The sequence below is a fragment of the Podarcis liolepis genome (genome assembly GCF_965112155.1).
Source record: "Podarcis liolepis genome assembly, chromosome: Z".
In the NCBI taxonomy this organism is placed as follows: Eukaryota; Metazoa; Chordata; class Lepidosauria; order Squamata; family Lacertidae; genus Podarcis; species Podarcis liolepis.
Genome location: NC_139570.1, coordinates 30610069 through 30623593, shown reverse-complemented (window position 1 = coordinate 30623593; position 13525 = coordinate 30610069). Strand labels below are relative to the sequence as shown.

The 13525-nt window shown below is 43.0% G+C and overlaps 1 protein-coding gene across 2 annotated transcripts in view; it reads right to left on the bottom strand.

Moving 5' to 3' along the window:
- Positions 1 to 13525, bottom strand: part of OPHN1 (oligophrenin 1) — a 126713-nt gene that overhangs the window by 5535 nt on the left and 107653 nt on the right. For both annotated transcript variants that reach the window (XM_083485086.1, XM_083485087.1), the window contains 3 exons: positions 11980 to 12294; positions 3533 to 3659; positions 970 to 1020 (listed from right to left, as the gene is read on the bottom strand). In XM_083485086.1, coding sequence (XP_083341212.1) covers positions 970 to 1020; positions 3533 to 3659; positions 11980 to 12294 — 493 coding nt within the window. The remainder of the gene's footprint in view (positions 1 to 969; positions 1021 to 3532; positions 3660 to 11979; positions 12295 to 13525) is intronic.

Below are 13525 nucleotides of genomic sequence, written 5' to 3'. Positions count from 1 at the left end.
TCAAACTCTGGTGTCTCCCAAGCCCTATTCTGACACACTAATCTTTACGCTTCTTCTTTAGCGATCACTCGTAGCTGAGTAAGATTGTCTTCCATGAACACAGTCTTAGCAGTGAGTCTGTAAGTGACTGTGGAGGCAAATACTGGATCCACACGTCCTTTCACAGTGGGGACATAGGCTTCAGGGCAGGAGTTGATCACGGTGAGAGGATTTGCCAAACAGGTCTTCCTCTTAGCTTGTTTCTCCCTTTCAATCACTTTCCCTACCTGGGCAGTTGTCTTTCCACAAGGGCCAACATCAATGCCAAAATCTTGATCAAAGTGCAAAGGACCGGGACATTTGCAGGGAAACCAAAATGCTTGTTTACAAAGCTATTGTACTACCAACTTTACTATATGCTTGTGAAACATGGAGCACTTACAAACACCATCTCCAACTCCTCAAAAGATTCTGTCAACTGTGTCTGCGAAAATTTTTATGTATCACTTGGGAAGACAGGCAAACTAATGCCAGTGCACTGGAAGAAGCAAAGACCACCAGTGTTGAAGCAATGATTCTTCAACACCAACTTCGTTGGACTGGTCATGTTGTTCGGATGCCTGATTACCCTCTTCTAAAGCAACTACTCTATTCCCAACTTTAAGAATAGAAAACTTTACACCACACTTGCTCTCAAAATACTATACAAGTTCCATTTATTTATTTATTTATTTCACTTAGATCCCACCTGTACTCCAAGGAACTCAAGGTGGCATACGTGGTTCTCCCCCTCCCCATTTAAAGGTAGGTTAATCTGAGAGAGGCAACAGCTGGTCCAAGGTCACGCAAGTGAGATTCATGACACAGTAGGGATTCTGAGCTCTGGTCTCCCAGGTCCCTAGTCCGGTACTATAACCACTTTGCCACACTGCCTCTGCACCACTCTGTGATGGGATGTTACCTATTACAAGTCTGAATGAACTGCCTTACCTCCCTCTCCTGAAGGAAGCTGTCTCAAAAAACTTTGTCCTGGAGGCCACCCTGCAAAAGGAACCAGCACAGAACATTCATTTTCATTTCATTTCATTTTGCATGATGAAGCAGCAGGTCTTTAGGCAAACACTCCCAAGTTAAGTTGTTAGGTAAATGGGAAAGGTCAGGGAAGAACCATGGTTGGACAATACAGTCTTCACTAATACTACTGAGCTTGAGTGGCCTCTCCACATGGAAGAAAATGGGGCCACTAATAGAATCATAGAATTGTAGAGTTGGAATGAAACACAAGTGCCATCTAGTCCAACCCCCTGCAATGCAGGAATCTCAACTAAGGCATCCATGACTGATGGCCATCCAAACACTGCTTTAAAACTTCCAAAAGCTACCATTTCCTGAAGGAGTTCCTTTTACTATCAAATAGCTTTCAATATCCCTCCCATATCCTTAAAGAAAAAATGCTTCTTTCATCTAATCCTGGGAGAGGAAGGCTATTATTTCAAGGACTCACCTGAAAACCAGCAAAAAATTACCTTTGAGTGAAGAGAGGTGGATTTAGATGCACTCTCAAAGTCCATAGGAGCACACAAAGTGGAGAGGAGTGTGCAGGTCAGCTTGTTGTAAGCCTGTTTTTCCGATATTATTTTTGAATAAGGGCAGGCTTCTAGCCTGATGACTGCAAAGATCTACTTGAAAAGTGGGTGGGTGATACTTGCCAAAGTGTGGGAAGCTTGTTGGGTAGTCAAATAAGATTAAAGGCCCTTGGGGATGACGTTAGTAGAAGCCCCTGCAAAGTCACACTCCTCCACAGAACTAGCAAAAGAATTATGCTCTATTGATACACATGTTTATGGTGAATTGTTTTCCTTGGTGCAGAATCTGGAATGCCAAGGCACAGATCTAGGATTGCCATATTTTGAAGAGCAAAAAAGAGGACATGTTTGCAGACTTCAACTTTTAACTATGGATTGCTAAGGCAACCCATGAAAAAGAGGACATGTCCTGGAAAAAGAGGACGTATGGCAACCCTAATAGGTGTGTGTGCATGCTCCCTGAGTGTAGGGCAGGAAGAATGTGCTGCCTAGCTTTATGGCTATGTGACATATGTGCAAAGGACACATGCAGAATGCACACACCAAGGACCCTCAGGGCATTCGCAGGTCTACCACTGACACGCAGAGAGACTGAAACGGAACAATGGGTATCAGTTTGCAAACCATCTTTGCCTTGATTTGCAGTTTGCAAAGCATGTCACTTGTGTTACAGTCAGAGAGGCAGCGTAAATGCAGAAGCAGAAGGCGGTGTGCTAGTCAAACAGCTGTCAACATCATTCCTCAACCTCCCACAAGGAATGGCAGATTATTCACTCTTTGGAAGATCTCCCCCCAGGACACGTTACAGCAAGGTTAACTGCCAAACCCACTGCACCTTTCTTGAGTGGCAACTGTATACGTATGTACTTATAATGTCTGTATATAATTTTCTTTCAGAGCTATTTCTGAGAAAGGTTTTAGTTTGCTTTTCTTACTAAACTAAGAATAGGGTGATCCAAGAACCAAGAGCCCAGTATAATTTATGTTGCATTTACGGGTAACTTAGGAAATGCTCAGGGAAATGTAAGTTCAGTGGTTAATATACATAACTAACCACCATGCACATTCACTAGGCCTCATGAAGAACATGGAAATAATTCTTCCAGGAAGAGGGAATTTTGCACATTTCCTGCTCTGTAGATGCACTCTCCAAAAGGCCTTAGGGAATGTATCAACTGAATTTTGTATGTTCTCCAGCCACTATGCATAATCCCCAACATCTAAATCAGTACGTGCATTTCTACACTCTCTGATCAGCATGCCTGTTGGGAGTTTATGCATAGCAACTGGAGGATGTACTAAATCCAGTCAATATATGTACATTTTTCTCCAAATGCAAAGATTATGCATATTGACTGGAAAATGTGCATAACTCCCTCTTCCATGAGGTCAGGTGAATTTGCACAGTGGCCAGTTGCTATGCACATTAACTGCTCGACTTGCAGTACAATTGCAATTTATGTGGGGGTTCAGTCCCAAGGGTTCCATGTGCACAGGAAAATCATGTATACCCAAACCCTTGGAGCTACCCCACATCTAGCAAAGTGAGGGGGGGAGAGAGAAACCCCGGTACTCCCACAGCTCATGCAGTGAGCAGGCCTCACCCCCCCCCAGCAAAGTGGAGAGATTTAAAGCCCTTTATGCTCTCCAGGTAACCCCAAGAAGACCCAACTTGCACAATTTCAAAAAGCCGGCCCTCAACCATATGTGGTTGAAATTGCAAATATGATGCAACTGTACACCAGTAAGGAGGAAAGGAAGCCTGAGGTTTATACCAGGAAGGTTTCTGAGGATATCCTGATACTTTTGCTTTGTTATTCCTAAAAATTAATAAAAAATAAATCACTGTTCACCCTCCACAGATTAGCCCATCTTTCGGGTCAAGCTCTTTGGGTCTCCCCCTGTGCCTTCTAGAGCATCCTGCCAGGCCATTTATCTCCTTCAATGTGTCTTGCTTTGCTACTCACACAGAGGCAGCCTCTGCCTTATGAGCCGCTGGGGCTTTGCATGGAGGGTCCGGGGGTCTCACTGGAGGACGTGTTATGACCGGCTTCTCTCCAGGTGATCGTGCTTTAGCAAAGCCTTCGTATTCACCTGAGTGGGAAAGTAACAAAGCACTGTTAATAATGAAAGGGAATAATGATGCTCAATCCACATTTGTAAGAAATCAATCTTTTAGTGTGGAGGCACCCACACTTCAGAACTCCCTGCCTACTGATATCAGACAAGAGCCTTCAATGTACTCTTTTTTGGCATCTGCTGAAAGCATTCTTGTTCAGACAAGCCTATCCAGATATTTAGAAGATGGATGTGTTTTTAGTTTATTACTGGTTTAATTTTTTTAAATGTTTTGCTTTTACTAATAACCTCACTGTTTCTTTCTTTCTTTCTTTCTTTCTTTCTTTCTTTCTTTCTTTCTTTCTTTCTTTCTTTCTTTCTGGTTTTCTACAATCAAGCGGTATATAAATTTCATGAAGTCAATCAATCAATCAATCAATTAATTAATTAACAAATGAAGTTACTGTAGAGTTTAGCTGAATCATCCAAGTTTCCAAGCTGGGATGTGGCAATAGTCCTAGGAATGGAAATGCAAAACACAGTACAGATTCAAAGTATGGACTGGTTCATTTAAGCCTCTACACCAGAGCTTTCCAAACTGTGTGTCACAACACTTTAGTGTGGCTGCTGCAGTGTGTAGGTGTGTCATGCAAACGTTCCCCACGCTTTTCCCAGGGCTGGAAAGGGGCTAGCTTAACCTCCGGTTTGCTAGGAAAACTGAATGATTGTGTCACAAATGATGCAAAACTGAACTACTGTGTTGCAAAATGATGCATGCCTAAAAAGTGGGTCACCAACATGAAAAAACTGGAAAGCTCTGCTCTACATAATGGACAAGTTTGCATTCATTTCAATAACCTGAGCAAGTTTCTAATTAGGAAACAAAAAAGCATAACACCATTACAGAATCCTGTTATAAACTATTGTGTTGTTTTGTACAAATTGTCCCACTCATAGATGGCCAAGACCCATAATGAAGTCTGCAACATTTGGCATGCAATATCTTTCTTTGTAATTACTGGCTACATGCCATCACAATCCTGTTGAAAATGCTTCCCCTTCTCCATCCTCCTTATGAGAAAAACTCTGGCACAAAGTACAGTCGTACCTTGGAAGTCGAACGGAAACCATTCCGGAAGTCTGTTCGACTTCCAAAACATTCGGAAACCAAAGTGTGGCTTCTGATTGGCTGTCAAAAGCTCCTGCAGCCAATCAGAAGCCGTGGAAGCCCCGTTGGATGTTTGGCTTCGAAAAATAGTTCACAAACTGGAACAGTCACTTCCGGGTTTGTGGCGCTCAAGAGCCAAAACGTTCAAGAACTAAGCTGTTCGAAAACCAAGGTACAACTGTACATCTTGATTAAAAAGTCAAGATCAATGGAAGTGTTACATTGCTCTATTCTGCCTTGGTCAGACTCCATGAGGGGTCCGTTCTGGGCATCACAATTTAAGAAAGATTTTGACAAGCTGGAAGGTGTACAGAGGAAGGCGACCAAGATGATCAAGGGTCTGGAATCCAAGCCTGATGAGGGACAGTTGAAGGACTTGGGTATGTTTAGCCTGGAGAAGAGGAGACTTGAGAGGAGATACGAGAACCACTTTCAAATATCTGAAGGGTTGTCCCATGGAGCCAGCTTGTTTTCTGCTGCTCCAGAGGGGAGGATCAGTACCAATGAATTCATACTACAATAATGAAGGTCATCAGAAAGTATTTTGTTATGGTAAGAGCTGTTCAGCTGTGGAACAAACTCCCTCAGAAGGTGGTAGACTCCCCACTGGGGGTTTTTAAGCAGAGGTTGGATGCTCTTCTGTTGAAGATTCTTTAGCTGTGATTCCTGCATTGTTTGGACGAGATGACTCTAAGCATCCCTCCCAACTCTACAATTCTATGAAAAACTAGTTTGTTTCATTATCGACATCTACTGACCATCCCTTGTTCCAACTGGCAGATCTAAAGTTAAAGTAGGTTAATAAATCATTGTCTTCACTAAGCACAGCAGCATTTTGAAAAACAACAACTGGGCTTTTCTAATATCTATGAAGCTGTTGCACATTTAATGGAAGTTCAATTGGATTAATCGGACATCAAACTTCACAAGGCAGTTCATCAGCTGACAAGGGAACTCAACTCAACAAACAAGGGAAGACTTCAAAAGGGGACATCTTAAACGGACACTTGAAGTGGTTTATCCTCAAGCTTGAAAAGAGACAAGATCCCATGTCTAGTTTATGATGCAGTGTGAACTGGTATTCGTTTACGAACAAAACATCATTTCTTACACAAAAGGATGACATAAAACGGTCCCAAAGCACACAGAGAATCACAGAACTGTAGTGCTGGAAGGGACTCAAAGGCTTGTCTATTTCAAACTCTTGCAATGCAGGAATCTCATGAACGTTTACAGAAATGGAAATTAAACATTTATTTGGCTTGAGTTACAGCTCACCCCATCATGAGGGCCCGATGTTATTAGCTGGCGCATTATCCTAATGCCATTATACAACATCTATGGTGTGGCCGCATTTGGAGTACTCTACATTGTTCGGGTCACCTCACCTCAAAAAGGAAATTGTAGAGTTGGAAAAGCTTCGGAAAAGGTGCAACCATAACGATCAAGGGGGTGGAGAGACTCCCCTAGGAAGAAAGGCTGCATCGTTTGGGGCTTTTTAGTTTGGAGAAAAGGCAAGGGAGAGGTGAGATGATATAGAAGTTTATGAAGTTATGCATCGGCTGGAGAAAGTGGAGAGAGGAAAGTTTATTTCCCTCCCTCATAAGACTAGAACTTATAGCCACCCAATGAAGCTGAAGTTTGGAGGATGCAGGACACATAAAAGAAATGACATGCAGTGCATGCAGGGCAAGTTAAACTATGGAACTCGCTTCCACAGGAGGCCGTGATGGGCAACAACTTAGATGGCTTTAAAAGAGGATTAGGCAAATTCATGGAGGAGGAGAGGGCTAGCAATGGCCAGGCTGGCTATCCTCTGCCTCCACAACTGGAGGGGACAGTGTTGCTCTTGCTTTTGGGTCCTGCTTGCTGGTTTCCCCACAGGCAACTAACTGTTTAGCCACTGTGAAAATGGGATCCTGGGCTAAATGGGCTGCTGGCCTGATCCAGCAGACTCTTCTGATGTGCTTTTGTAAGCAAAACAAATGAAAGATGAAAAAAACTGATTATGATTTCATCTAAATCCATGTGTGACCTGGAGAGAGCAATACAGCAAGATAATGCTAAATATGATTGATTTGACTAGCAAGAGGAATGGCCCCAAACTTTTAAGTCATCCTTCAGTCTGTCTGGATTGAGAATAGGTACAAGCTCAATCTTCAAGGTTTAAAGATGACATCAGTTTATAACAGTGACCTTCTCCAGGCTGCTACGTCTCAAAGGAGATTGCACAGAAGCAATCTTTGCATCTGTCTTCTGTGTGGAAGATGTAGGGGCCATTCCTGCACCTGAACAAAATTTCACAGGAAGGGAGTCTGAGGAACTGATGCCAACAGTGATGACAAGAGACGGAATTTTTAAACCTTGTTGACAGATTAAAAACTGACAAATTTCTGAGGACAAATGGCATCAACCTGAGAGTTCTGAGGAACTGGTGATCTTCTAACAAAAACATATGACTTGTTCATAAGATCATACCTGAGGACTGGAAAGTGGCAAGTGTATTTTTTAATTATTATTTTTTAATGTAGGGCTACAGGTTCTTTACCTTTTCACTAAACACTGTATTAGCACTGTGCGCAAATGCAGCCCAAAAGCGGTGGTTTTTGTTTGTGTGTTGTTTAAAAACACATAGTTCTACACCTTAAGCATATTAGAAAAATCAGTGCATGCAGATTGCCTAAAATATCTTCCCCACTCTCCCTTCTGCCACCAACAGCTCAGAAGCAGTGTGTGCTGAGGATTTTAAATATCTCACTGCCTCTTTTATGCCCCAGCAGAGTCAGGGGAGCTGGGGTTATCCAAGAACTTCCACATTGCCAAAACAAATTCAAGAACCCCTAGCTGCTCCTGACCACCATTCTGAAGGGTGAGGGAATGAGACCTGCACCAGAAGAGAAATTAAAAATTTATCCAATGCAAGAAGAACATTTTGAAATTTTAAACAGGTATATAATCTAAGGTGTTGTCACTAGCACAAGAACTGAAAAGGCAGATGTTGAATAATTCACTTCCGGATTTGGAAGTTGCAAGACTTTTTGAAGCTGAGATTTGTAAACAAAAAAATAGATTTCAGTTAAATGAACCCCAGATTTTCCAGCACCATATTCATCACATCCTGCTTTGCAAGTTCAGGAGGTCTGGATGCTGTAAATTGGTAGAAAAATCATTAAGCAGATGAATAAGCAAAACTAACTGAAACTTTATTTGCTTGGTCAATTTTTAAGTGAGGGCAAAGATCAGGAAAGCTTAACTATGATCACACTTGTTTACTTTTGAGACTGCTTTACTTCCATGCTATAATAATACTTTGAAGCAAAGAATGGCAGCTGCTTCTTATTCATTGATGCATTTACATCCTGTATATCTAAAACAACCTTCTCAGTTACTTGGTCTCCATTTGTTAAATATGTTTTGGACAACAGGGATCAGCCCCACTTACTTTCTAGAATTATACCTAAACGATTTTTGAACCCTAGCTTAAAATGGACGTACTATCTTTGTTGGCTTTTCATATTGCTGTTAATATACTTCCTTCATGATTGTTTGGATTTCCTCTTTTTTCCCCTTTGAACTAAATTCATAGTTAAGTCCTGTCCTATGCATCTTGCTTGTTACCATGTAATTTTTGTTTACTTGGAAAAAAACAACTCAATTTAAAATTTTAGAAATAAAAGGATGAAATGGAAACCAGTGTGCTGAATTTCCAGCACAGGTTTGAGAAATACTGAGTAAACTTAAGAAGACTGTGTGTGAGGCTTCGTATGTCAAAGGGAGACCCAGCTCAAAATGTCACCTGGGAACTTTTGAGAGTGAAAGTTCATAGTGGGACAGTGGTTTGGCTCCTCTTCAGTTCTTAACAAGCAAGAACAACTTGTAATATACAGGCCACAATCCTGCTTCTTAACCTTCCATCAAAAGAAAAATCACACTGTATCATAGAATAATAGGAATGTAGACTTGAAATGGACCTCCCAGGGTCATCCACTGCAACCCCCTGCAATGCAGAAATCACAGCTGAAGAACCCCCGGCAGGTGTCTTTTAAACCCTGCAAGGAAGGAGCTATCAGGATTCAGTATACCACCCAGGAAGACATACCAATAAAATATATGGTGCAAGTTATTAAGCACTGTTCCACTTGAAAGCGAAAATGCTAATAATCATGTCTCCATTGAGAACTCTTTCTTTTACCAGAAAAAAAATACACTTGCACAAAAAGTCAACAATCCCCCACCATGTAAGGCAACACAAAAGTGATGTGGGCTCTAACCAGTTTTTTTTAAAAAAAAACATACTGTGTCATTAACATAACATAATTATAACAGTGCAATTATGTTGAGTCGTGAATTACCTGTAACACCAATTCTCACAGACCTTGCAGCTAAGGAGATCATTTCATTTCGCCTGTATTTTTAATCTAATTTGCACCTCTTGGACTAACATGCAGAACAGAACACAATTGCACTTCTCCTATTTTCAAATAAATATTAGCTTAATGCGGAAACTGGATGGAAGGGACTTCGATTCCATGTGAATTCAGTAAGAGATGATAAACAGCACGACCTGTCAAGCCCTGATTGCAACTGCAGAACATGCTCCTCTAGCAACTTACTACAACAGTTTAATTCCATTTGATGCTGGGGGTGTGACAGCTGGCATTATGCCCTGAGTTCCTTATAATCCTTGGGTTCCTGTATCTGTGAAGGGTATGAGAGCAAGCTCACCAAACCAGCACCTTTGTCTGGTCAACAGTTGTAGCCAGCTAGTTAAGCACTATGTTCAGCATCCCAAAAGGATGAGCTGGGCTGCAAGAGCTATGACTAATGGATGGTGCCCTTTAGGCTAATGGGTGAGCCTTTCCTACACACACGCGCGCGTGTGCACACACATCAGCTGTCATGTAGGAGAGAACAAAAGCCAGCATAGTTTATGTGAGCTAAGCTGGAGAAACATAGACCTGCTTGTTCCGTGCTGGATCCAAAGCTGCCACTAATGGAGAGGAAAGATCTGTTGGGGTGCTAATGCTGAGAGCCGTTCCATCTTAGGCTCAGGTAGCAGATATGTGTAAATAAAACTGCTTATCCATCACTGTTTCTGCTAACCCACATTCCAAGGAAACTCTGAGAAAGCGCCTGGGACTCCTGGAATCTCTCATCACTCGGAGAGTAGGGTGGCATGTAACCCATTTTTATTAATTTTAAGACAATAAAATATGCAAAAACCAGCAACAAGAGGTAAAGAGGAAACACAGCAAAAGTTCCTTTGCTGTGTACAGATTGCAGTAGTCAGAAAAAGCAGAAATAAATAACAAAAGTTACTTAGAAAGAGGAACATATTTCAGTGCCACTCATCTCTCAATCTGGTAGCCTGGTGTGCAAGCCAAGCAACAAACTGGGGGCTTTTTTCTTTTTAAAAATGCCACTGGCATTGTGCCCTCAACACTTTCTGCAATTCTGCTCCAGGGAGGAAAAAGTTCCTGTAAAGGTCCTTAACAGGAGATTGCCATTAAGTGTAGCCACCTCCGGGTTGCTTACAAACATCTGCAGCTGCAACTTGGGTCACAGTAACCCCAAAAGCCTGGTTAGCAAGTTCTGCACAACGTTATTATTATTATTTATTGAATTTATATACCACCCTATACCCAGAAGTCTCAGGACGGTTCACAGAATAAAACCAAAATATAAAGCCACAAAACACATAATCAAAATAAAACAACCCAATAACCCCCCTCCCCCAAAACCCCCACATTTTAAAAGGGCATAGGATGTCAATCAAAGCAACCAAAGGCCTGGTTAAAAAGGAGTGTTTTTGCCTGGCGCCTAAAGGTGTATAATGAAGGCAGAAGGCAGCTCTCCTGGGGGGGGGGAGCATTCCACAGACGGGGAGCCACTGCAGAGAAGCCCTGTTCTTGTGTTGTTACCCTCTGGACCTCTCAAGGAGGAGGCACATGAAGAAGGGCCTCAGAAGATGATCTCAGGGTCCAGGTAGGTTCATATGGAAAGAGGCGGTCCTTGAGGTATTGCAGTCCTGAGAATAAGTTTCTTCCAAAAGTGCCTGGATCTGGTCTGCGACCACTCGCTCCAGAAACTTGCTCAGGAAAGGGAAATTAGCAACTGGCCGGTAGTTAGGTTTTCCAAATCCAAGGAAGGTTTCTTAAGGAGTGGTTTTGCCTCCTCCAAACAGGCAGGGACCACCCCTTCTCATAAAGAGGCACTGATCACCTCCCTGGCCCAGGCAGCTGTCCCCTCCCTGCTGGTTTTTATCAGCCAAGAGGGTCAAGGGTCTAGAGCGCAAGTGGTCGCCCTGACTGATCCAAGCACATTTTCCACATCCTCGAGCCTTACTAACTGAGATTCATCCAACACAACAGGACTAGACTGTGCTCTAGACACCCCATGAGAGTCATCTGCTATAACAGCAGAGTCAAGGTCTTGGTGGATACAAGCAATTCGCAAACAAATCATAGCAAGCTACCATTGGTTCTATCACCTCCTTTGGGCCTGCCTGTAAAGGGCCCCGTACAACCCAGAAAAGCTCTGCCGGATGACATGATGAGGATGCAATGGAGGCAGCAAAGGATGCCTTCTTCGCTATCTTCACTGCCACTAGGTAAGCTTGATAATGAGCCCTTACCAGTGTTCGGTTGCATACATTCAGATCTTTACTCCACTTGTGTCCAAGCCATCCCCCAGCTTGTTTCCTCGCCCTAAGCTCTGGAGTATACCACTAGAACAAAAGCGCTTTGTGTGAGTCTGCCCTTGCACCTGATCCAGAAGCTGCAGTTAGTGCAAAATGCTGCAGCACAATTGTTGGCCTGAGTGAGACCCTATCAGTCTATAGCACCTCTGCTCAGAGACCTGCACTGGTTGCCCATTTGCAACCATGCCAAGTTTAAGGTGTTACTATTAGGATACAAAGCAACGTGGGACCAGTCTACCTGCCAGGTTGCCTTACCTCATGCATGCCCACTTGAGCACTTCAACTGGAGGCATTGGCACTGCTATAGGTGCCACATAATACCTGTTCCAAATTTGTAAGAAATAATTGTGTGTGTGTGTGTGTGTGTGTGTGTGTGTGTGTGTGTGTGTGTAAGCATTTACGCTCTGGAACTGCCTTCCTATTCAGGCAGGTACATTCACTTCTGCAGTGGAAGAAGACGACAGGTGACAAAGAACACATGGACTCACCTTCCTTGCAGCCTGGCCCTAGTCTGGGAGCAGGCCTCTTAGCATGCAGTGTGGAGGCCTTCGCAGACTCAGTCACAGGCATGACGCCATTCGCCGCTTTGCTGGGGAGCTTCTGCCCGCTGTCCTGGAGCCTGGAGACCAGTCTCCCCACATCCACATCTGCACACTGCTCCGACCTGCTTTCTGCGCTGGGCCTCCTGGTATCAGCCTCCCCTGGCCTCTGCAACGGCAGTCTGCTGCGCTGGAGTGGCCTGGGGGCCTCTGTGCAGCCAGGAAGCATTGTGCCGTTGGGGGTGTGGAAGCAGCCATCCTCTGCTAAAGGGGACCCAGAAAAAAATAACCACATTTATTCAACTTGTTTAAAGGATTTGTTTCGACAGACGAAAGCAATGTATCGGCATGTGATCTCTTGAGGGAGCGGTCATAGCTCAGTGGAAGAGCATCTGCCTTGCAAGCAGAAGCTCCCAGGTTTCAACCCCAATGGCATTGCCAGGTAGGGGATAAATCCTGGATAGCTGCTGCCAGTCAGTGTAGACAACGCTGAGCAGGATGGGCCTATTGGTCTGACTATGCAAATCAGCCCTTGACTCAGAACCATGAAGACTGGACTATTACTTTATTTTTAGTGGATGAGCTGTAGCCCAGTGGCAGAGCACCTACTTCAAATGCAAAAGGCCACAGGTTGCGTCCCAAGTGGCATCTCCAAGGTAGGCTGGGAGAGACACATCCCACCACCAACTGAAAACCAAAGGTGGTGCTGCCAGTCAGTGTAGACAACACTGACTGAGGTGCACCCAATGGCCTGACTCAGTATAGGGTAGCTTCCTATGTTGAGTGTCACTGTGCTCTATTCACATTGTGTGTCTGTTGTTTTTCAGGATTACAATAAAAGAGCAATAAATTCCACAACAGGCGAAAAGCAAATATATATTATGTATCTTAATTAGAATGCTAAACTCATTTAATTGATTCCACCAGAAATTCATACGGGCAAGAACAAAGTGTAACAGAGAACATTGTCTTGGAACTTTGTGTTCTGATGATGTGTAAACAAGCTTCGGCCTTCAAGAAATCCATTTGGGTCCCTTTTCTGCATTATTTATTTTATCACACGTTATGTTTTGCTAGGAATGCTGTGACCCAGAAGAAGTATGCATGCAATCTGATGAAGTGTGCATGCACACGAAAGCTTATACCCACAACAAACTTAGTTGGTCTCTAAGGTGCTACTGAGCAATTTTTAAAATTTTTTTCAATAGGCACTGAAAGCTTAGAATTGGAAGTGTCTGTTTTTATTGCCTATATTGCTAGTTCTGTTGTGAGATGAGCTTGGGATAGCGAAAGGGTATTATTTATTGGCTTTCCCCTTTCAAAAAATCTTTAAAATCTTTTTTTTAAAAAAAATCACCAAGGAGACATAGCTCTAGAATACTGCTGACAGAATCCTTAAAAAAGGATTTTTTTTAAAAAAAAATGATTTCCTTTAATTTTACATAGATGAACATAGCACAATGTATTTCATACACTTCCAATATCTGAAGGGCTG